The 26,151-nt window shown below is 43.5% G+C and overlaps 1 protein-coding gene and 1 non-coding gene across 2 annotated transcripts in view; one reads left to right on the top strand and one right to left on the bottom strand.

Annotated features, from left to right (window-relative positions):
* LOC103186476 (A disintegrin and metalloproteinase with thrombospondin motifs 2) overlaps positions 1-26,151 on the bottom strand; it is a 95,226-nt gene that overhangs the window by 62,714 nt on the left and 6,361 nt on the right. The window contains exon 3 of the mRNA XM_007905541.2: positions 5,682-5,841. Coding sequence (XP_007903732.1) covers positions 5,682-5,841 — 160 coding nt within the window. The remainder of the gene's footprint in view (positions 1-5,681; positions 5,842-26,151) is intronic.
* trnal-caa lies at positions 25,589-25,664 on the top strand. Its single transcript has one exon. It is a non-coding gene; the product is annotated as a tRNA-Leu (tRNA).

Genomic DNA, 26,151 nt, shown 5'->3' with positions numbered 1-26,151 from the left:
ATCGTACTTGGAATAGTGTGTGGAGTTCCGGTCACCACAATATAAAGAGGATTTTGCAGCGATTGAGAGGATACAGAGGAGGGGATGGAAGGATTTAGACAGATTAAGTGAATGGGCAAACCTGTGGCAGATGAAATTCAAAGTGGGGAAGTGTGAGGTCATCCACTGAGGATCCAAAAATAGAAAAACTGAATATTTTCTAAACGGTGAGAAACTAAGAACTGTGGAAGAGCAAACGGATCTGTGTGTCCACGTACGCAAATCACTAAAAATAAGCTCACAGTTACAAAAAGTTAGCAAAAAGGCTAATGGGATGTTGGCCTTTATCTCAAGGGGGCTGGAATGTAAAGGAGAGGAAATGTTGCTTCAACTATACAGAGCCTTGGTCAGACCCAATCTGGAGTATTGCATTCAGTTTTGGGCACTGCACCACAGCAACAACAACAACAACAACAAGATTCCATTTATAAAGCGCCTTTCACGTCAGGAGGACGTCCCAAGGCGCTGCACAGTTGGGTCATGACCCGAGCAGGGGGAAATGGTCAGGGTGAGGGAAGGGAGGGAGCGAGGAGGGGGAAATGGTCAGGGTGAGGGGAGGGAAGGGAGGGAGCGAGGAGGGGGAAGAGAGTCGAGAGGGGAGCTGAAGGCTCGGTCAAAGAGAAAGGTTTTGAGACCGGCCTTGAAGGAGGAAAGGGAGGAAGCGGCGAAGGCACTGGGGGATGGAGTTCCAGAGCCTGGGGGCTGAGAGGCTGAAGGCCCGACCACCGATGGTAGGGCGATTGGGGCGGGGGACGTGGAGCAGACCGGAGCCAGAGGAACGGAGGGTACGGGCAGGTAGGTAGGGGGATAGTAGGTTGGAGAGGTAGGAGGGAGCAAGGCCGTGAATGGCCTTGTAGGTGAGGATGAGGATCTTGAAATCAATCCTCTGGGGGATGGGGAGCCAGTGGAGGCGAGCGAGGGTGGGAGTGATGTGGTCCCGAAGCCTGGTGCGGGACAGTACACGAGCTGCAGAGTTCTGAATGACCTGCAGCTTGTGGAGGGAGGTGGCGGGAAGGCCGGCGAGGAGAGAGTTCCCATAGTCCAGCCTTGAGGTGACAAAGGCGTGACCAGGGTTTCAGCAGCGTGAGGGGTGAGGTAATGCCGTAGTCTGGCGATGTTCCGGAGGTGATGGAAGGCGGTGCCAGTTGTGGTGCGGATGTGAGGGAGAAAGGACAGCTCAGGGTCGAACAAAACGCCGAGGTTCCTGACTGGCTTTGAGAGGTGGAGAGTGCAGCCTTGGATGCTGATGGTGTCAGCGCCTGAGGTGCGGAGGCGCTGACGTGAGCCAATCAGGAGGGCCTCGGTTTTTCGCACGTTGAGCTGAAGAAAGTTGTCTCTCGTCCAGGACTCGATGTCGGACAGGCAGCTGTCAGGACATCGGTGGTCGTGGAGTTGAGAGTAGAGGAGGAAAGGTAGAGTTGGGTGTCATCCGCATACATGTGGAAGTTAACTCCATGTCTGCGGATGATGTCACCAAGGGGGAGCATATAGAGGGTGAAGAGGAGGGGACCGAGGACAGAGCCCTGAGGGACACCACATGAGACAGTACGGGGGGTGGAGGAGAAGCCATTCGTCGAGACAAAGTGAAGACGGTGAGAAAGGTACGACCTAAACCATTCAAGGACAGTGCCTTGAAGGTTGAGGTGGGAGGACAAGCGGTGGAGTAGGATAGCGTGGTCGACCGTATCGAATGCTGCCGATAGGTCGAGGAGGACGAGGAGGCAGAGGGAGCCCTGGTCACAGATGGTCAGGATATCATTGGTGACCTTGACCAGGGCAGTTTCTGTGCTATGGGCAGCACGGAAACCTGACTGAAGGGGTTCGAAAAGTGAATGGGTGGAAAGGAAAGAGCGCAGTTGGGAGGCGACAACTCTTTCCAGGACCTTGGAGAGAAAGGGGAGGTTGGAGATGGGCCGGTAGCTTGATAGCTGCGACGCATCAAGGGAGGGTTTTTTCAGGGTGGGCGTGATGGTGGCAGTTTTTAAGGGAATGGGGACAGAGCCAGAGGAGAGGGACAGGTTGATGATGTCGGTGATATGTGGGGCAAGAAAGTGGAGCTGGGAGATAAGGAGTGGAGTGGGGATGGGGTCAAGGGAGCAGGTGGTGGGTTTTAGGGATAGGATGAGTTTAGTGACAGAGGGTGGGGAAACGGGTACAAAAGTGAGTAGGGGAGGATGGGTAGCAGTCGGAGTGTAGGAGTGAGGGGGTGGGGGGTTGGTGGATGTTGGAGGGGAAGTGACCGCGGAGCGAATTCCCTTGATCTTGGATTCAAGGAAATCCAACATCTCCTCAGAAAGATATATTAGCTCTGGGGGGAGGGGGTTCAGTGCAGATTCACCAGAATAATACCAGGGCTTAAAGGGTTAAATTATGGGGACAGATTGCATAAACTTGGTCTCTACTTCCTTGAGTTTAGCAGGTTAAAGGGTAATCAGATTGAGGTTCTTAAAATAATAAGGGATTGGATAGGGTAGATACAGTGAAACTATTTTCTCTGGTGGGGGAATCCAGAACAAGGGGGCATAATCTTAAAATTAGAGTTAGGCCATTTAGGAGCGAAATTAGGAGGCAGTTTTTCATCCAAAGGGTAGCGGAAACCTGGAACTCTCTGCCCCAAAGGCTGTGGATGCTGGATCCATTCACATTTTTCAAACTGAGATGAAAAGATATTTGTCAGGTCAGGGTATCAAGGCATATGGGGCAAGGGCAGATAATTGGAGTTGAGGTACACTGATAAGCCATGATATTATAAAATGGTGGAACAGGCTCGAGGGGCTAAATGGCCTACTCCTGTTTCTATGTTTCTGTGACTACGAAGAGCTATTAGATAAAGTGGCCATGTTCACACTGGAGAAGAGATGGTTGAGTGGCGATATGATTATGGTCTTTAAGATTCTGAAGGGAGTAGATAATGTAGACCATGATAAGCTGTTTTATCTTGTACTGAACAGTAGAACCAGAAGGACACGGCCTGCAATTAAAGGGGGGTAAATTCAAAACAAATCTGAGGAAACACTACTTCAGTGAGTGTCTGATACAAGTGGAACAGGCTCCCTAGGGAGATAGTGGAAGCAGAATATGTTGTTTGTTTCGAGAACAAATTATATATTAGATTAGAGAACAAATTAGATTATTTCTGCTAGAAAATAATACCTCAGGATACAGTATATAATATGGAACACGACATGTCAAGCAATTGCCAGGATGGTGGAAGGTGAACAAGATGGACCTTGGTCTTCTTTCTCCTAGAAATGCTTATGTTCTTATGTTCTAACACATCCTGTCTGGAGTGGCTGAGCTCGATCTCTAACAATAATAATAATAATAATAATAATCCTTGCATTTGATATAGCGCTTTTCATTCTTCTAGACGTCTCAAAGCGCTTCACAGAATAGACTGAAAAGTGAATTGACTGTATATTTGTGGGCGAAACGCGGCAGCCAATTGCGCACAGCAATGTCCCACAAACAGTCGTGGATTGAAGTGACCAATTTATCATTGTTTTGTTTTGGAGGGATTATTATTAGGCGTGTGGGGTAAGGAAACTTGCCCAAGGTTTCGCCCTGCAGGGGAATTGAACTCAGGTGTCTCGCTTGCAAGGCGAGTGCTCTAACCACCAGGCTACAGGAAATCTGCAATCCTCACATGGTCGTTTTTGGTGATGGAAAAAATCCAAACATAAGGGCAACATAAGAGCTGAAGTGGCTTTACTCAGCAGCAAGAGAAATAACAAGTCCTTTTAACGGAACTGGGACTTAAATATTTTAGAGTCCCGTAACATATTGGTTAGACCACTTGCCTCATGAGCGAGAGGACCCGGGTTCAATCCCCCAGCGGGTTGAAACCTTAGGCAAGTTCTGTGCCTGTGCCCATTCTGTGATAAGGAACCAGTGGAGTTTGGCGAGGACTGGTTTGATGGGGTACAGAGTTAAGTGCGGTTGAGAATATAGGCAGCGCAGTTCTGAAACATACATTCTCACCTCCCAAGGATCGGGCTATTGCACGGATGAAATGTACTCTTGAAAATGTCTGAATCATGTTTAATGGACTGAACCCAACGACAAAGTCTGTTATCCAACAGGGAATTTATTCAAACTAGTTCAAACCCACCCCCAAATAAACTCTAAAAAAAACCTGCCGATGATAACTAGGAGCCAGCAAAGGTTGTAACCAGTTCCAGGTACAAAGTCCTCCACTTAGGGTCATATTAGAATACATGGAGACATAAAAGGTTGGTTTGTCCGTCCCACATTACAGGAAGACCTGGGTTTGATTCCTGGGCAGGGCAAAACCTTAGGCAAGTTTCCTTACTCCACACACCTCTGTTTACCTAGCAGTAAGTAGGAACTGATTGGCAGATTGCTTTCCGGAGGTAATAATCCCTTAAAAAAAATAGAAAAAAAATAATAATTGGGTCACTCAATCACAACTGTTTGGGGACACTGCTGTGCACAATTGCCTGCCCCATTTTGCCCACAAAATACAGTCAATACACTTTATAGTATAATCTGCGCTTTGACATGTCTCGATGACGTGATAAAGTGCTATATCAAATGCGAGAACTACAGGGTTCTTCTGCAAAGGTGCAATGGATTTTTCTACAACATCCCGGTTAAACACAATATCTGGAGAGAGGAGGCATCTCTATTTCACACTAGTACAGGGAATCTAAATACAGCTGGTTACTATGGCAGCTAAATCTCCTTTGAATAAGCTGTTCTCATTTTGTCAGACAAAGCCCATCGATTGAATTTTGGCTTCAGAGTTGCGCCAGGGCATATTTACTCCATCATAACCAAGCCTCGAGCTGCGTACACTGTACTGCATTGAGACCATGTGAGATTCAAGAGATCTGGATACAGTCCAAAAACACTTCCCAAGAATTTTAACGTTTCAAGTTTTCTGCAAGAAGTCAGGACTTGCAATTCATATAGTCTAAGCTGACACTCCAATGCAGTGCTGAAGGGGGAAACGCTGCATGATCGGAAGTGCCAACCTTCCAATGAGATGCTTTCAGCGTCTTGGGACGTCCTCCTGACGTGAAAGGTGCTATACAAATGTAAGTTGTTGTTGTTGATCCGAATTCCTGTTTGCTCATTCAGGTGGACATTAAAGATCCTGTTGGCACTACTCACTAAAAGAGAAGGGAATTTCTCCTGGTGTCCTGGCCGACAATCCCCCAAATCAACCTGAAAACCAGCTCATTCTTTGTTTGTTTGGTATACTCTATCCTCAGTTTATATCAAGACGAGAGCAGACATCAACTTAGAAACAAGTCAAAACTTTTTGTTCACCTACACAACTCTACGGGTGTCTGAAACAAACAAGCACACACAGTAATCACCATGCACAAGCAGAGTGTTTGACCAGTTTTACCCAGAGCAATGAACCAGGATGCTTTTACATTGAATCGCATGTTCAACATTTATTTGCAAACACTGGAAAGAAACGAAGACTATAGACCGAAAGATCTATCGCAGAGATTTTAATTGTACTTCCGCTGTAATTACTGATAGCACAGGTATTGCCTGTATAAAATACTTTAGAAGGAATTTTCCATTTACAGCTATTTCCTCCTTTCAAATCCAATTCAGAGGGATTGAGTCCGGCATCTATTAAAATAATCAGACCCGTTACTGACCTTTTGAATGCACGTCCCGTATTGATTCGTGTCTCTTGATTGCTGACCTTTGATACACCACATGTGTTCTCCCACCTTCCTCTTTCTCCTCTTCCTCCTCTGTGCCTTTCTCCAGAGGCTCAATGAAGAATTCTCCCTGGTCAGTTCGGATCACGCCAGCCTGAAGAGACAGGACCGGAGGGGGGGGTCACTCACTCTCTCACACGGAGATGCTCGTCAAGCGTCACTCACACCCCCAGCCCATGTTCGTACACACGCGGATTACCCATGCGACATCAGCTGTCACTTTCCAGTGCACTCGACTCGCAAGCGAAAGGACCCAGGTTCGATTCCCAGGCAGGGCAAAACCTTAGGCAAGTTTCCTTGCTCCACACACATCCGTTTACCTGGCAAGTAGGAATCCAGTTGTTAATCGATTGGCAGATCGCTTTCCGGGGGCAATATTCCCTAAAATAAAATTGGTCACTCAATCCACGACTGTTTGTGGGACACTGCTGTGTGCAATTGACTGCCATGTTTCACCCACAAAATACAAAGTCGATCCACTTTACAAAATATTCTGTGATGCGCTTTGAGACGTCTCAACGACGTAATAAGGTGCCATATCAAATGCAAGGATTATTATTATTAAATCCAGCCATGTCGTTGAAACCTCTCAATAATTTCCCAATTAGTGTCCTCCCGTCCCAATGTGCAGACTAATCCCCCCACCCCCCACCCACTCCCCAGACCATTGTCACAAAGCACCAACAATGAAGCAATTACAATCTCTGAGATTTTTTTGTCTCCCGTCCAAAAAGAGACGTGGACCGAAATCCAAAAATCTGAACCAGGAAAGACTGAAGTTCTGCCAAACCAAACAGATGGTTGATATCAAAAACAGTGATCAGATCCACAATAATAAGCTACACATGGTTTTCAGAACTTTAGGGGGAACTGGGGGGATGTCTCCTGTTTGCACACAGGCTGTGGAAGGACTCATCCTGATGGGACTTTCTCAGTTTTCAGTCTGTTGACAAGCAATGAAAACAGCCCCATCGAAGACATAGATTTTGGCAACAATTTGGCTCCAAGCCTCAGGGTGTGTGGGATTTGAAGCCAAGCTGTTCGTGGTGGGGGGGGAGAAATCACACGAGTGGGTTCTGGAAAGGGGATTAATAGGGGAATGAGTAGCAGACTGTGCCAGTCACCGCAACAGCAACTTGCATTTGCACAGCGTCTTTCACACGCGTGGGGTCTCGGAGCGACGCACAGACACGTAATCACAAACATTATTATCACAATATGAAGCCATTCACATGTCTGCAGTGTGCAAATTGGCTGCCCACAAATACAGTCACTACATTCAGTGACAAGTGTAGTTAAGGCGTTTGATAATGTGATAAGGCACTATATCAAACACAAGGTTAGTTATATTCTCATTCAGCTCTTGAAAGCACTATCCATTTACTGCCATTCTCCTGCTGTTCCCCATTCCCCTCACTCACATATCTGTTGAAATAGTGAGAAGAGAAATAGAACTGTAATATCAGGCTCCAATCATATAAACCCCTTGTAAATGAGAGAGCCACAGATTATTACAAACCACAGCCAGCTCATTTTATGACCCACTCTTTCAGTTTTAAGGCAAGGGTGTTTTCAATTATCTTATTTTTACTTAAGGTGGTTCAGCAAGCCATAAAGCACTAAGATGTATTTCACATCCCAAGGAAACCAGAACACAAGAAGCAAGCCAACATCAAGCTTTTATATAAAGACTTTGGAGGGGAAGAGGGGAAAGGTAAGCAGCTGTGTAGTTCTCAAGAGTTTTGTTAGAAAAGCTCTTAAGCGCAGAACCCTTACAATTGGTACACTTCATCTTCTACAGATATCCAATCTCCTTCATAAACTGAGTTAAAAGCATCCGAGAAGGATATTTATGCTGAGCTGTTATGTTTCTGCTATCTCGCAGTTGCTTTGCATTTGTTAATTTTACTATGTATTTCATTTCGCCCACAAAATATACAGTCAATTCACTTCAGAGTATATCCTGTGAAGGGCTGTATGACATCTCAACAAAGTGATGAGGCGCTATATCAAAACCAAGGATTATTATTTGAATTAGAGAGAGATGCCGTGAAGATTAATGAGGGGTCTCGGAGATGGAAGTGTGTGAGTGTGTGTGGTGGGGGATGGGCGTAGGGAGTGAGGAAAGGAGAGCAACTCTAGAGAAATAGCATGATTTCAGAGATGAAAATACTTGCGTTTCAGTGAGACAATGAGGTTCTCGAGAATCTCACTGTCTGGAGCGGGGAAGAGTAGCGACCCCAACTCCTGGGCCTGTGAGAGGAAAAAAGACTGAAAGGCTAAAGTTATCCGAAGACCAATTTACCACAAGCCCAGTGCTTGCCACCCAAAGTGTCATTGGCGGAGGATTGTGAGCAGATTGTTTGATTTCCGCCTTGGCTGCAGAGCAGCTAAAAAACAAATAACACCCTTTGCAAATCTGGTTATCTCAATGCTAAACCTTGAGAACAAGGGAGACTTAAAATGCCACCTCATCTTAGCCTTTAAGACCATCGCATCTTAAAATTTAACACAGTGCAAAATTTTGAGAAAGAATCTTAAATTCAGTCTTAATTTTACATTTTCTATTGGGCTTCGCAATTTCCTACAGTGACACGTTTTTGTTTTCAACAGGAGCACAGCAATGGCTCAGTGTTAAAAACAACGGCAACTTGCATCTATACGGCTCTCTTCATGCCTTTCAGAGTGCTGGACGATGGCAGAGTTTGATGCAGAGGCGAGGGAGAGAATGGGGAGCGAGTGACCGTAGACATAGTCAAAGAAGAAGGAAAAAAAATAATGTGCACGACAGCTTAGAACAATGTACCGCTCATTAAAAGGTTTCTTGCATGGGTTTAACCTCGGAATTAACCTAAGTTACAGGCGATACTTTAACATTTCCGTTTGCACTCACAAAGCAGCAGTGCTTCCTGCAGAGAGATCAATGCTGTATGCTCAGCGGGTGGTGTGGATCAAACTTCTTCTGTTCCAATTAACCATTTACACACTTCAAAATCAAACGTTCAATCTTTTGCGGAAACCATCTCTTGACACCTCTCACTCATTTTTTGGCTAGCGCCAACACTCATCATCTAAAAACCTATACAATTGTGTTAATGAAGGCTTCTTGCGCCTGATATGCAGTGCCTCTCTCCCGGGAGGTATCACTGCTGAAGAAATCATTTACAAACCAGTTGATAACTAGTCCTGGCCTTCCAAACCGTGGGCATCCCCTTCTGAAATACACTTCATCACTTTTCTCCAGCTCAATCTCTCCTACATCCTGATGGGTTTTATTGTCCGTCACACCCGGGTGATAATAATAATAGTAATAATAATCTTTCCATTTCATACAGTGCATTATCATGTCTTCGAGACGACTCAAAGTGTAACTCAGCATCTTAAAAAGTTTAGCATTTCCTTCCTAACCAGGTAGTGGAGTTCCAAGTCTCCAAACCTTCCCTTCATTAACTCAGCGAGTTTCATCACCGTGCAGGCTAACCAGCCACTACATAGCGCTTGTCCCACCTGAACTCCGCCACCTGCTAGCTGATCATGTGCTTGCACTGACATCAGCAACGGTCAATCCCCAATGGCTTCCTCAACCAATGTGGACCTCGGACACACTTGTGATGCTCCATTTACATGCAAAGATTTTTTGCCATTGTAGGGAGACTTTCTCAAAACGCTTCACATGATTCATTGTAATGTGTAATGACTTTATTTGCCTATAAATCGCACAGTGCAGCAAATCCTATGAAACACTTTGAGATGTTCTCCCAACATGAAGAACACGAAAGGTTCTTATATCAAATGCAAAGGATTATTATTTATTTTGCACTCACTTCAAATGTACACTCAGCTAAAGAGGTAGGAATATATGCTATAAGATAAGAGGCCAAAATCCCCCTGCAGAACAGAGTAGGATTCATATAACCCGACTCCGACAACCGCAAAAACAGATCAAGAGATAAAGAGACCAGAGAAATGTGCAATACATGAAGATCCATCACAACAAAATCAATGTTAAATCTAAGTGTATGTATCATTGCTCACATGAGGTTAACATCCCACGGAACCACAATCCAGTTTGATTTGGTGTTTCTGCATAGACAACTGATGAGAGAAGATAGTGCTGTAAAGTATTTCCATGTTCTCCAATCACAATGTATGATTGGTGTGATTGCTGGTATCACATGGGGTTATTTGGTCAAGTCAAGTGATAAAATTGGTCATTCGCTTCAAGGCTGTTTGCAGGAATTTGCTGTGCAGAACATTGGCTGCCGCGTTCACCTACAAAATACATTACACTTTACAGTACGATGCTGTGAAGCGTTTTGAGACGTTCTCCCAATGTGTCATATCAAATGCAAGGATTATTATTACTTTCTGTTCGGGTCTATGACTTCACAAGGCTGAAACTACACTTCACAACTGAGATCTCAGTTCAGGTCAAGAACACAATATTTGTGACTTTCAATAATCCTTGAATTTGATATAGTGTCTCAAAGAGCTTCGCAGAAATGACTAACATGGAGTAACTGTGTATTCGTAGGCGAATTCCTACATTTGTAGGTTTGTCTAATATGTTAAATATTGACAAACACGGCAGCCAATTTGTGCACAGCAATGACCACCCACCCCCCCACCAAACAGCCGTATGAAATGAGTAAATGACCAATTTCATCAATTTTATCTGAACCTGGGCAAATTGGTTGCCAGTCTCAATGATATCCGATGACTCAGGCAAATTTTTTGGATGCTGAAATGAATTTAGCAAAGAAAGCAGTCAAAAAATACCAGTGCCATTTGTCCCCAAGATGCTTATCCCCAGATTGGAATATCATTGGTTCAAAAACCATTTAAATATACAAGCAGCTGCCAGGCATGGCAGATCCTTACTTGTTTGGAATCACTATACTAATTATGGACGGAGTGCCTAAAGCATTAGAAAATGTGCATATCTGGTGATTTAAATTAACTGTTGCCTATCTTTAATGAAACATACACTTCAAAGCATATTTGGGCCCTAAAGCTATATACAGTATAAACACAGGTAGCACATCTCATATTACTTTCTAAACCTCCAAACATCTCTCTCCAAAAATAAATAATAATAATTTGGTCACTCAATCCACGATTGTCTGCAGGACACTGATGAGCACAATTGGCTGCCACATTTCGCCCACAAAATGCAGTCAATTCACTTTACACTATATTCTGTGAAGCGCTTTGAGATGTCTCAACGATACATCAAATACAAGGATTATTATTATTTGATAGTATGAGCCTGAGAATATCAAAAGCAACAAGATAAAAAGATGCTCTTTATTACCTGCCTTCCAACTTGGGTCCAACCGTCCGATTTATTTCCCTTCGGTTATAAAGAATTAATGAACTATTTGATTACCCAGAGACTAGGCTCACTGCATATCATTTAATGAACTGCTGTTTTTCTATGATGCTAAATATGTTGAGAAGTGTTTTGGCTATAAGAGTAGACATCAAATCTCATCTTGCATTCCAGGGATAGAACAGACTGGGATTATTTAAAGCCTGAGGTAGATAACACTCACATTTCCAGGGCAGGAAGGGATTCACTGTAACAGATATGGCTTCAATCAGTGTGATTGTGAGATCGAGAGAGAATACATGCATATGGTTATAAAGCATATACAATAATACCAATCCTTGCATTTGATACGGTATCTTACCACATTGTCAAGACATCTTAAAGCGCTTCTCAGCATTTTATTGTGTAGTGACTGAGTATTTTGCAGCCAATATGCACAGCAGTCAATCTACGCAAAGCAACATTCTGTAAACAGTCAAGTGAATGAGCAATTTTATGTGCATGGTTATAAATCATACTTTTGTATGTGGATTGCATGCGCACATGTGTGGTATGTGCATGCAAACAATTGCACACCATAAACATTTGCATTATCTTATCTAGGTAAGCAACATGTAGGAAAGGAGGAATATTTGTGAATGGCAGGGAAAGGTTATCTTGTATTATGAATAATATAGTGACCAGAAGACAGCAGAGGTACAAGCACAGGATTCACGGTGTTATTCGATGTGTTGTGGACAAACTGTGAAGTGTGCAGACTGCATTTGCAGACAAAGCAAGTTGTCTGGGTGTGTGTTCTGTTTACAAGTGCAGTGTTCACAAGAACACGATGTAATCTACACAGCCCTCAGTGAAGATGGAACCACACCGCACATAATCCCTTTGCACTCACAAAGCTGTGCCTTGTAGTAAGCATTTCTGGATTTCGGTAATAATAATCCTTGCATTTAATATAGCTCTAGGATTTAACTATGAAATGTAGTAGTGACTGTGACTTTGTAGGCAGCCAATTTGCATTTCATACATACAGTGATAACAGACTGATAGATTTCTTCAAATGACCAGTTTTATCGGGCGGATTGTTGGCCAGGACACCGGGAGAAACATTTTCGAATTGTGCCGTGGGATCTTTAACGTCCACCTGAATGGGCATCCACACCTGTAACGATCATCTGAAGCATGGCACCTCTGATAATACAGCCCCCCCCAACCCCCCACTCGCCCAGTACTGTTTTGGAGAATCAGCCTAGACTGTGAGCTCAAAGTTCTTACGTGTAGCTTGAAGCTTATAAGCTTTTGACTCAGAGGTGGGAGTGCTACCAACTGAGCAATTTCAGGACAGTTCATGTCACCATTGGAACGTATATAGTGCCCTCCACCCAGGGTAGCATCTCACGTCTCAGAGTGCTTAACACTGGCGGAGCCTGACTCCGAGCCGGGATGGTGTGTGGGGGGGCCATGAAAAAGGGGAGAGGGGCAAAGCGGCGGGATTGACGGAGAGTTTCCAGAGCTAAGCATAGAAACAGGAGTAGACCATTCAGCCCCTTGAGCCTGTTCCTCCATTCTATAAGATCTATAAGATCAACTACAATTTCCCGCCCTTGCCCCATATCCCTTGATAAGTGCTCTGAGACGCTACCCTGGGTGAGGGACGCTATATAAATACAAGTTTTTGTTGTTGTTGTTGTTGATAAGCTTACGTAACAAATATCTATCCACCTCAGTCTTGACAAAGAAGAAATACAACTGGAATATTGGGCAACGAGGGAAGGGACTTCCACAGAACTATCCAAAGTGCTATTCCCAGGCCCTGTATCCTCTGCATTGGGAGTAACTTCAATGTCCTCTTCCTCCCATCTCCAGCTCGCTCTTATAGCTTATTATGTTTTCCTAACTGCAAACAGTGAGACTGATGATGGAGGGAACCCAGATGTCAGGCCCAGTTGAAGCAGTATCCTCACTTCCCAACATGGGCCAGAACATAAAACAACCTCTGCTTAAACCAAACCTAGTAAATTATCAATCATTGCACCTGTATTTAGATGGTGTGGTGGTACAGCAGGTGCTGTAGCCCCCAATGCACTGCGCCACCTAATGGTTTGCTATGACTCTGCACCTCATTTCCCACATGGCCAATCACTGACCTCCACAGCTCTCCCCTGGAATCTGAGCAGGCAACGGCTGATGAGAATTCACGAAACACCCATCATCTGCTCAGCTTCTGGGGGAAAGCTTGCGAGACAGTACTCTCAATGGCAAGCTATGCGGTTAGACTCCAGCAGTTACCCTAATGCACACTCTGGGGTCCCCAAGCATTGCTTCTTGCCAACCTGCGCCTAATACTTTCCGGAATTAGGTAAGCAGGATATATCCCTCCAGGGAGAGAGTGCGCATTCCAATCTATCTCTTGAATTTCTATGTGTAGGTGGAATGCATGGAATTCTCAGTTTGGTTTGGATACTCTTAAGCATGGTGATGGGTTTCCACATGTGTCAGACACCCGGCTGACCCCCAAAAAAACGAGAGATACAAGCAAAACAGCTCTGTTTTGATAAACATAAGGTGGGTTTGGGTTCTTTAAACGGAAACCAAATTTATTCCCTCCTTTTATTCACTCACTCATCATGGCATCTATTTGCGATTTGAACATCTGTAATCGTTTATTCTTCCCATGAAGGGTTTGGTAAGATTGTTTATCACTCTTTGAGAACAGACAGGTTTTTTTCCCCCAATATCTGGTCCACATTTGCTCCTCAGCTCGTTTCCGTCTCGGTCCTGAGGTCCTCAGAAGATGCCAGATGTAGCATCCTCCTCGACAGAGGATAATAAATTGGTCACTCAATCCATGTCTGTTTGTGGGACACTGCTGTGCACAATTTGCTGTCGCGCTTCACCCACAAATATAGTCAATTCACTTTATAGTATATTATATACTTTGAGATGTCTAGAAGATGTGAAAAGCGCTATATCAAATGCAAGGATTAGTTTTATACTTTATACAATCAATTCACTTTACAAGAAATACTGTGAAGTGCTTTGAGATACCTCGAAGACTTGATAAGGTGCTATATCAAATGCAAGGATTATTATTATTATTACCATCAAAGGCAAGGCTGTGTGGTTGAAAGGTGAAACTGCTACGATTCAGCCTGCACATACAATACTGTAGAAGGTTGACAGCTCATACAAGAATGTGACACTAGCATGGCGACCAATGACAAGAAAGTAGATCATTGCCTCAATGCCTTGAAAGCAGGAACTGTCCAGACAAGATGCAAACTGCTACATCCACAGTAATAAAATTACTTTACAATTTACATTTGCACAGAGCATCTCACGTCTCAAAGATCTTCACACTGCTGTCTGGGGCCCGAGCCAAAAAATTGGAGCTAAAGAGGGTTACACACTTTTCTGTCTAGTACATCTTTTTTTAATGGAAAGATAAATTTACTGAGGGAGTCAACAGTGGGCACTGGGGGCAGGGAGTCAGCACACTCATCTCCTGTTAACCCTGCAAGCCAAAGCCCTAACAGGCAGGATGGTCCTAGCTGGACAGGAAAGCTTACCCTTATCAATAATATTTTAGAATCCAGCTTTTAACTCAACGCACACTCTGGGGTCCCCAAGCTTTGGCTCTTGTCAACCTGCACCTTCCATTCCAACAATCTATCTCTGGAATTTCCATGTATAGGTGGGATGCATGGAATTCTTAGTTTGGTTTGGATACTCTCAAGCATGGTGATGGGTTTCCATATGTATCAGACACCCGGCTGATCAAATAAAAAGCTGGAGGCAGGGGAGAGTGCGTAGTGTACTCCATGAAAGTAATTCATTATAAGATTAAGCGCTATTTTGCTCCTTTCAGTAAATTTTGTGAAATCATCCCTGTGCACTTATAAATAACTAACGTCTACTTAACTTCTAATTGCATTTGAAATGTAAAGTTAAATTATGCATTTAGTCCATTACTGTGTGGTGGGGGGGTGGGGGGGAGAGGAAGGGGAGAGGAGGATGAAAAGCTTACTGACCAGAATAGACCCACATGGATTTCAACTAACAGATCACTGATACTTAAATGCATAGTTGCTACTGTTTATAGTCAATTCAATTTACTGGATATTCTATGAAACGCTTAGAGACGTCTAGAAGACGTGAACAGCGCTATATCAATTATCAAATGCAAGGATTATTGCAAGACTGCATCATTGAGTATTGCAAGACACACTGAGTACTGAATGCTTCATTAATAATAATTATCTTCATATTTGACCTAGCAACCTCTCATCATCAAGACATCTCAAAGCGCTTTGGTTGTGGGAATTATTCTAAACAGTAGCAACTATGCATTTTACAGGCGAACGTGGCAGCCAATTTGCGCACAGCCACGTCCCACAAACAGACATGAAGTCAATGACCCGAAACTATGGAACACTCTCCCTCTATCCATCCGCCTTCCCCAACATCAGACCTTTCTCTTCAACTATGCCTACAGCCACCTCCCCACTCCCCTTGGCTCGGGGGTCATGCTCCACCACTATCAAGCGCTCTGGGACACTACCCTGCGTAAGGGGCTCTATTTAAATGCAAGTTGTTGTTTTTGACCAATTTTATTTGGCGGATTGTCGACCAGGACACGGGGAGAGAGAAACACCCTTCTCTTTTTGAACACTGCCTCGGGATCTTTAACATCCACCTGAACAACTTTTCTACAGAACGACTAGGACATGCCACGTGGCTGGCCTGTCGTGGACATTCTCAAACTTGTTTCTCTCCTGGGGTCTGGGATTATTTGGCACGCCAGGTTTTCTCTGATACTTTAATTAATTCCAAAAAGATAACTTAAGACGCTCCAGAATAGAGACTATTTTGCATTGTGGTGAATCCAATAAACACATACTTCAACGAAACTTGCAAGATAGTGCCAGGAAGAGCAAAAGGAGAACTTAGGAAAGATGCTTTTAGTCAGAGTTGTTGGGAATGTGGTAGAGGCAAAGTGCATTTGATATCGAGTCGCATCACATTGTTGAGACGTCTGAAAGTGCTTCACAGAATATACTGTAAAATGGATTCACTGTGTATTTTGTGGGCGAAACAGGGCAGCCAATTGCGCACAATATTGTCCCACAAATATTTGTGGATTGAATGACCAATTGAGGGATTGAGGGATTTTTTCTTTTTAGGAGCGATTATTACCCCCAGAAAGTGATCCTCCAATCCTACTTACTGCTGGGTAAACAGAGACATGTGGAGTAAGGAAGCTTGTCAAAGTTTCAACCCACCTGGGAATTGAACCCGAGTCCTCTTGCTTGCAAGGCTAGCGTGCTTCCACTACGCTGCAGGATTCCAGAATATATATAAATCAAGGTTGAATTTAAGAACTTTGCACATTTCTGCACCACCTTAAACTTTTTAGTCTTAAGCCTTCAAGGGGCAGACAGACAGATATATGAAGGATAGAGAGTTAAGGGAGCGTGGGGTTAAAGCAGGGTAGTAAGATTGAATGCTCTGAGATTGTCAACTCAATAGTCTGAACAGCCTCATTCTGTGTTGCAAAATTTCTATATTTCTGTGCAACTGCCTGGATCAAACTAGCAAAACGCTTGTGTTTATGGGAGACGTGGCAAGGGCTCAGGGTTCTTTTTGACCACAGAAAGGATTGTAATGACTGGGTAAAGCGAGACATAAAATCTGTAATGGAACTGCTGCTCTCAGGAATATGCGCTGCAATTTCGAAAATTGATAACTCGGAGCTTAGGAAATATTCTTAGCAGAAGGAGCCATATAGGAGATTGAAAATATATTTCTTTTTTTAAAAATATAACTTTGCAATACTCTAGGAAAACAATAAGGTGTCCTCATTTAACCAACCCTTTTAAAATAGATCTCATTTCAGTTCACCCACACTCCCTGTCAACCGCTCTGTTTTCGCCAACAACTGTTTTTGCTAAGCATTTTATCGTGCAGAGTTTGGCAAATTGTCAAACGCAGCCTTAAGTTTGAAACTGTTTTTTTTNCTGTAAGTTTCTTTTGAGAACTGGAGAAAAATGATCTTAGAGTTAAGACTGAAATCAATAATTTGCCAAGTTCCTTCGTGAGAAGAGAGTCTCTCTCTTCCCTCGTGTCCTGGTAAACAATACTCCAAATAAAATTGGTCGCTTACTCCATGATTGTTTGTGGGACATCACTGTGCGCAAATTGGCTGCCCCGTTTCACCCACAAAATACACAGTCACCACACTTTACAGCATATTCTGTGAAGCATTTTAAGAAGTTTCGACAACGTGATAAAGCACTGTATCAAATGCAAGGACTGTTATTAGTATTATGCTCTGAAATAACAGATATTTAAAATAAATGGTTAATTAGTAGGTCAGGGAGGAGGGCGAGAGACAGATAGAGGTTAAGTGCATAGGTCAACAAGGTAAGCCTTCAATGCCCACCTGTCCTGTTATCTCAGCTTTTAAAGAGGAGGAACCTTCAAAATCAATCACACTGGAACATGATTTTTTTCATATACAGAGACAGTAAGCTGCTTATCAGCAGAAAGCATTTGACAATGGAGCTTCATGGAACAGTTTTCGCACTGTAAAGCCGTAGCTTTGTTTGGCGAGTTCTAAGCAGCTAAACCGCACAGACTGGGAAGCTCTATGGCTGAACTCTGGCTCGTGGTGAGTCAAGTCAGTGCATCTTAGCACCATGGCCATCTGGGTTACGGTGAGGCAAAAAAAAAATTGGCCAGGCTTCCACTATCTATAATAATAATAATAATAATGATCCTTGCATTTAATGCAGCAGACGGATAGTCTATCTGATCTACAAAGAGAACTCAAGGATGTCATAGAGGAAAGTTACGACACTATTCATATCACATGGTTGCCAAATAGCTGTGCAAACTTACGGTAAATAAATCTCAGGAGCTGGATGAATTGCATTCGAGGATCCTTAAGGAACTAAAGGAGGAAGTCACAGAAATGCTGGCACAAATCTTTCAGAAATCACTGAATACTGGAAGGTGCCGACGGGAGAAAGGCAGATGTTACTCCTATTTTTAAGAACGATAACAAAAGTGACCCAGGAAACTACACACCATTAAGTTTGACGTTGTGGGTAAAATTATGGATAAAATCACAGAGCACCTGGACAGAAATAAAATCATAAATGATAGCCAATATGGGTTCATGAAGGGGAGGTCTTGACAATCTAATTTACTGGTTTTCTTTGATGGTGTGACAAGGGAGCTTGATAAGGGTAAGGGGTGTTGAATATCTGGATTTCAGTACGGGCTTTGATACAGCTCCTCTTGAGAGGCTGGTACTGAATGTAAAGAAAGCGGGAATCAGTGGAAGTATATGGCAATGGATACACAACTCGCTGATCAGAACAACCCAGAGGGTGGTGGTACAGGGAATGTCATCAGACCGGGAAAATGTTACCAGTGCAGTCCCACAAGGGTCTATTTTTTCAATGATCTGAAACGAGGATTCAGAAGCACAGTGGCTAAGTTTGCAGATGACACCAAGCTAACGAAGGTGCTATAATAATAATAATAATAATCCTTGCATTTGATATAGCACTTTTCACGTCGGGAGGTCGTCCCAAAGCGCTTCACAGAACACACTGTAAAGTGAATTGACTGTATATTTGTGGGTGAACGCGGCAGCCAATTGCGCACAGCAATGTCCCACAAACAGTCGTAGATTGAAAATGACCAATTTATTATTGTTTTTGGTTTTGGAGGGATTATTATTAGGCTCTGTGTGGTGTAAGGAAACTTGCCCAAGGTTTCGCCCTCTGCCTGGAATTGAACTCAGGTCTCTCACTTGCAAAGCGAGTGCTCTAACCACTGAACTACAGGACTCCACACCACTGAGCTACAGGACTCCTAGATTGCAAAGCTGAACAAGATAGGTTACAGAACGATTTGAACATACTTGGGAATTGGGCAGACCGGTGGCAGATGAAATTCAATATAGAGAAATATAAAGTACTTCACATGGGGACAAAAAATCCAGGAAGGGACTATTATTTGAATGGAAGGAAAATAATATGTATAGAAAATGAAAAAGACCTGGGGGTCCTGATTGACAATAAATTGAAGCTCTCACAACAATGCTGGATCCATTCAGACCTTTAACAGTGAGGTTGACAGATTTATGGTAGGTCAGGGTATTAAGGGATATGGGGAGAAAGCAGGAAATTGGAATTGAAAGGATTAGTTGAGGTACAGATCAGCCATGATCTAGTTAAATGGCAGAACAGGCTTGAAGGGCTGAACGGCCTCCTCCTGTTCCCATGTTCCTATGTTCCTAATGCTCTGTGGCAGTGAGTAAAGCAAATCAAATGTTGGGATGTATCAAAAGATCAATAGCAAGCCAAAATAGTGGAGTAATCCTGCCACTGTATAAATCATTGGTGAGTCTGTACTTAAGATACTGTGTACAGTTCTGGTCACCACAGTACAAAAAGGATATGGGAGAAATCGAGAGGATACAGAGGAGGGTAACCAGAATGATTGAGGAAATGGAAGGACTAGACTATGAGGAGTGACTAAGTAAATTGGGCATGTTCACGCTGGAAAGGAGAAGATTGAGAGGCGATATGATTGCTGACTATAAGATTCTAAAGGGGCTAGATCATGACAGACTGTTTCAACTAGTCCAGAATAGTAAAACCAGAGGACATGGCCTGCAATTGAAGGGGGGTAAATTCAGAACAAATCTATGCAAGCACTATTTCACTGAGTAAATAGTAAACCTGTGGAACAGACTCCCGAGGGAGACAGTTGAAGCAGGAAATGTTGATTCCTTCAAACATAGATCAGATAGTTTTCTTTTAGGAAATAATATTATGGGATATAGTATATAGATAGTTCGGGACTCGTGCATGCGACCGCCAGAAAGGTGGAAGTGAAATTAGATGGACCTTGGTCTTTTTTTTGTCTAGCATTTCTTATGTTCTTATGTTCTTATTATATTCTTATTTGATATAGCACCTTATCACGTGGTTGTCACATCTCAAAGTGCTTTCACAGAATATATTGTAAAGTAGATTGATTTTGTATTTTGTGGGTGAAACGCAGCAGTCAATTGTGCACATCTTACTACTAGGTAAACAGAGGCGTATGGAGTAAGGAAACTTGCCTAAGGTTTGCAATGTATTATTAACAACAACATTGCTTGCATTTGATATAGCACCTGTCACTCCAAGAGGAAAGTCTCAAAGTTATGTAAATTGATAAATCTGTAGCAACAGCACATTATGGAGAGGTTTACACGTTTATTTCATGTCAAATATAAAAGTGGCCGCAGCTTGAAAAGACAGCGTTGAGAGGAAGAGTTTTTCTAAATAGCTTTCTTATATTACAAGGTTCCCAGCAAAAACTCTGTTTCTCGCCTTTGTCCTCTGAAAGGTCCCCCCACCCGTTCTCTTCCCGTACACTGTGCATCTGATAGCACGGAAACAATGCTCGTCACAGTCAACTGCTGTGACCTTGAGTTTAAAACCTCTGCGCACAGTCTTACTTCCACTGCTCTTCCCCCTGTTGTTTCGGATTTGCCTTTCTCCTCGGGATGGATAAACCAAATGAAACAGTTCGACAGGAACACTGTGTGGTAGGTGACCTGTTGCCCGGAACACCTAACTCCAGGGAAAATTGAACGATTTTTATCAAGCATTTTAGTAGGTACTTACCAAGTATTTTATCAAGTCTCTGGGACTAAACTGAAGGAAGCGTGTTCCCTTATAATATTAATAACAATCTTTGCATTTGATATAGAGCCTTATCATGTCATTGAGACATCTCAATGTGCTTCACAGAAAACATTGCAAAGTGGATTGGCTGTATATTTTGGGTGAAACATGGTAGCCAATTGCGCACAGCAGTGTCCCACAAAAAGTCATAGATTGAGTGACCACATTTTTTTTGAAGGGATTATTGCCCATGGAAAGTGATCCTTCAATCAACTAACAACCGGGTTCCTACTTACTGTTAGACAAACAGAGGTGTGTGAAGTAACGAAACATGGTGTAAGGTTTTGCCCTGCCGAAGAATCATATCCGGATCCTCTCGCTTGCGAGGCGAGCGCATTAACCACTACATTACAGGACTCTTTGTCTGGCATTTATAGTTTTATAGAATTAGGGTCACCGCAGTTCAGAAATTCACACACTCATTCCCATTTCACCCATTCCCATTTCACCAGTAATCATCAGCTTTACTCAGAAGGTAATCAACGACTGGAACAGGCTTGCCAGGAAAGGTGGGTTGAGGCCAGGACACTCAGATTCATTTAAAAAGCAGTTTGACGCTGTGATGGGGGAATGGTAAGGTGAGTGTTCTGAAATCGGATGAGTTGAAGAGCCTTCTTCGTCCAAACCAATCTTGTGATCTTCTGAAAGAAATGCGTGGTAAGTGCCATTCCCCAAGGAAGAGTGGTGGAAAGGAGGTCGGTCTGGGGGGAGTTGAAGGCAACAAATACATGAGTTGCCTATTTGGTTATTTCTGAACAATAAATAATTTTCAGGGCAGACCGACTACACATTGTGCGGTTTGCTTATTGAAACCACTTGTCAGCTATAATACACTTGTCAGCTGCTTCCCACCTTAATAACAATAATAATAATCCTTGCATTTGATATAGCACATTATTACATGGTTCAGATGTCTCAAAGTGCATCACATTGTATTGTGTATTTTGTGGGCGAAACGTGGCAGCCAATTGTGCACAGCAGCATCCCATAAATGATGATGATCAGATTCAGTGTAAGACGGGTCAGCCAATGTGCTTTACTGCAAGGATTAAGGTGCAATTTACTTTGAAGAGAATTTAAAGCAATTTTTCTTATGTACCTGGGTCAAAAAAGCGCAAATGGTCTTCAATTGAACCTACTGCTCGTTAACAAGGAGGCAATGTCTATAGAATCCTGGTGACAAGCTCAAGGCATCAATGCCTTAGTAGCTCCCATCTGATCCCACTCTGAGTCCTTAACTCCATTAATCCTGAGGCAGTTCATGATCCCAATTCACCATAGATTCAGATTAATTGTGTCAATACAATGGATTCAAAGAATTTATTTAGCTCTTTTACATTGTGCCGTCAGTCTCAAACATAACTCCAAGGTGAAATGACTTCAAGATTCCCCACTCTCATCTTCACATTCTGACACATATTATCTCATCCCGCCTCCTCCGAGCTTCCGACCTCAGTGGCTTTCTCTGGCCATACTCTCCTGCTCGTCCCCTCCGCCTCACCATCGTGAAGGTAGTTTCTCTCTCCCAGTGTCCTGGCCAACAATCCCCCAAATAAAAGTGGTTGCTCGCCCCATGGCTGCCTGTGGGATACTGCTGTGTGCAACTGGCTGCCAGGTTTCCCCCCAAAATACACACTTTATAGAATATCGTGTGAAGTGCTTTGAGACAATGTGACAATGCAAGGATGATGATGATGATTATTATTATTATTATTATTATCCTCTGGATTTCCCTGCACCTTCTCTCTATCTGTGCTTAAATTCCTCACGTAAACTTATCTCTTGGACAATAACCTCCCTCCGCTCCACTCAATGTCTGACGCCCTCTCTATAAAGAATTTTAAGATGTCCCCCAGGTGAAAGGCACTATGAAAATGCAAATGTAAACCTCAGGATTAATATAAATTGCTTCAACTGACAACACCATTGCTAAATTAATCTTCTTGAATGTAAACAATGAACAGATAAAAAATTGGTCAGAGCCACAACAGGTGAATCGATAATCTCTAAACAACAACAACTTGCATTTATATAGAGCCCCTCACGCAGGGTAATATTCCATAATGCTTGACAGTGGCAAAGCATGACACCAAGCCGGGGGTAGGGGTGGGTGACCATAGCATGGTCGAAGAGGAAGGACCTGAAGATGGGAGAGGGGGAGGCAAGGCGAAGGGATTGAGGGAGAGTGTTCCAGAGTTTCAGGACGTAGCGGCTAAAAGCATGGCCACCTGTGGTGGAATGCAGGGCACGAGGGACAAGCAAGAAGCCAGAGGCAGTCGAGCTGAGGCAACAGGTAGGCTGTGGATTGGGGAGTAAGCAGGTTGCTTACTCCCCAATCCACAGGTAACCTCTGGGTAACCTCTGAGACATAGACTGTTAGTCTCTCACTCTCTCCTTGACTTTCCCCATCTAATGAACAGCTCGCTCCCCATTGTAAAATAATCTAGCCCGAGCAAGCACTGTCTTGTCCTGTCAAGTTTTGTAGCTGCTGGAAATATTCTGATCAAGAACAGGGTGGAGATGTGACGCACCTAGGGTGGATCCCTGCATGGTTAAGAGATATTGTCCTTCACCTCACTCCCTGGTCTCCCAGAGGCAGTGGGTGAGTTGCACTGGGGAGCGATTTCACAAACACCCTCTGAAGAACAGCTCAGTATCTCACTCCAACTGGCTGATCTTCACTGTGGACAGTGAGTGTTATCTGGCCAGAGGTCAACACAGCTGTGAGCCAGAGTCTATCCTCAGCTGATATCTGCCTTTGCGCATGTGCCAAGCAAGACTCCCTAGCCTGTAATTATTCCTTGCTGAGATAATAATAACAATCATAATAATCCTTGCATTTGTTATAGTGTCTTATCAGGTCTTCGAGATCTCTCAAAGTACTTTACAGAATATACTGTTAAGCACCTTAAGTGCTTTGAGATGTCTTGAAGACGTGATAAGGCGCTATATCAAATGCAAGGATTATTATTACTGTGTATTTTGTTGGCGAAACACAGCAGCCAATTGAGCACAGCTGAGTCTAACAAACAGTCGTGGATTGAGTGACCAAATTATTATTATTTTTATACAGCTACACACTTGTACTAAATATAATTGTCATCATTCTTCCACGTGTTTCAGTTGTTGGTCATTGCACTGTAAAAAAAGGGGTAACAAGACTTTGTGAACTCCTTGTACACTGGGACCATTTAGAGCTATGCATCACACCTTGGAAATCTCTCCCCAAATCCCTCCAACTCAATCCCTCTCTAGCCATTATCAAAACTCTTCTAAACACCTACCTCTTCAGCCATGCCTTCAGACAACTTCCATCTCCACTCACCCCCCTTTGCAAATTGCTCAGGTTAAATAATAAGAATAATCAGGCGTGCATTCGATACAACTCCCGATCACATCGTATCAACATCTCCAAATGCTTCACAGCAAAGCCCTGACATCAAACGACAAATTTTACTGCAAAGCGCAGTGTGTGTATTTGTAGGTGTACTTCACAAAAAATCCTGTGAAGTGCTTTGAGCCGTCCTCCTGACGTGAAAGATGCTCCATCAAAAGCAAAGATTATTATTATTATGTAGAATCTCGGTGAAGCACTTTGAGATATTACCCTATGTGAAAGGTGCTATATAACAACAACAACAAAATTACATTTATAGACCACCTTTCTCGTCGGTAGGACGAGAAAGTCCAAGGCACTGGACCAGTCAGGGGTCGGGACCCGAGGATGGGGGAGGGGTGGTGTAGGGGTGAGGGAAGGCAGAGAGGTGGGATGGCGACCGAAGACACGGTTGAAAAGCAGGTTCTTGAGACCGGCCTTGAAGGAGGCAAGGGAGGAAGAGAGGCGAAGGGACTGTGGGATGGAGTTCCAGAGTGTGGGGGCAGAGAGGCTGAAAGCCCGGCCACCGATGGTAGGACGGGTCAGGTGGGAGACATGGAGCAGACCGGAACCCGCTGAACGGAGGGAGCGGGCAGGTTGGTAGGGAGTCAGCAGGTTAGAGAGTGCAAGTTGTTATTCTCAACGCCATTTGCAAGAGTTGCACAACAGTGAAAACAATAAAATAATATTTGCTCAAAGCACATCAATCACTTTTTACAAAGTCTAACCTGTGGGTGTACTCCCATCTTGGGAATAGACGTTAAATAAGTCAATGTTTCCAGTGTTGAATGAGCTATGTCTTCCACCACCAGAAACCCAATGTTAAATTCTGCACCTTTCTTAATGGCTTTTATAAGCTGGAAGTCAAACTCATTAAAGTCATAGGCAGTGCACAGCCATGCATCATGTCCTCAAAGCTGCCTCTATTGCACAACAAATACATCATGCAAATAAAAGTATTGTTTGCTAAAGGACAAAAAAGGCTTGAAAAGTGAGAAATATCTATGTTTGCGCAGCCAGTTCAGCTTCAGAACAAATTTCGCTCACAAATTGCAGGGTAAATCCATTTTACAATATATTCTGTGAAGCGTTTTGAGACGTTTCAACAACGTAATAAGGTGCTATATCATATTCAAGGATTATTATCTCGACAAATGTAGTCCTGCAGCAAATCTGCCTCTCCCCCACCCACCTCCCCCTGGTCATTTTAATATCACACACTGATATAAACACTCATCCCTTCCGGTTGGGTTTCAGTCATACCATGATGCCAGTTTCAGATACCTGATCTCACACTAGAGGGAGTCTGTTCTTCCCACTTATCACCAGACAACAACAGACCTAATGTGCTGGCTTGCCATTGCCTCACCATTGTCCACTTATCTCCTCCTGTAGCATAGTGGTTAGAGCACTCGCCTCAAAAGCGAGAGGATCCGGGTTCAATTCCCGGGCGGGGTGAAACCTTAGGCAAGTTTCCTTACTCCAGGCGTTTACCTATCAGTAAGTACGAAACAGTTGTTAGTAGAGTGGTTAGTAGATCGCATTCCAGGGGTAATAATCACTTAAAACAAATTTGGTCACTCAATCCACAACTGTTTATGGGACACTGTTTTGTGCAATTGGCTGCCGCATTTTGCCCACAAAATACACAGTCAATTAATTCACTTTACAATATAACCTGTGAGGCGCTTTAGATGTCTCAAAAACATAAAAATGTGCCATATCAAATACAAGGATTATTATTATTATTAATTGGAATAGTCGCAGACTTGGAACGGGCCTGGGCTGGTAATTCACAGTGACCTGGCCAGAGTCGGTGCAGGCAGCACTACGGATATATAAGCTGCGCACGAAAGGCTGACACTTGCAATGCAAGGCAGCTGAGCCACGTAGCGTTCCCAGTTTGATTTAATTTCGCCACAAAAATTTCAATTGCTGGCTGTGTTT

This window comes from Callorhinchus milii, unplaced genomic scaffold, assembly GCF_018977255.1.
Source record: "Callorhinchus milii isolate IMCB2004 unplaced genomic scaffold, IMCB_Cmil_1.0 Scaffold13, whole genome shotgun sequence".
NCBI classification, from domain to species: Eukaryota; Metazoa; Chordata; class Chondrichthyes; order Chimaeriformes; family Callorhinchidae; genus Callorhinchus; species Callorhinchus milii.
The sequence above is the reverse complement of the archived record's forward strand: the minus strand, read 5'-3'. Positions and strand labels throughout refer to the sequence as shown.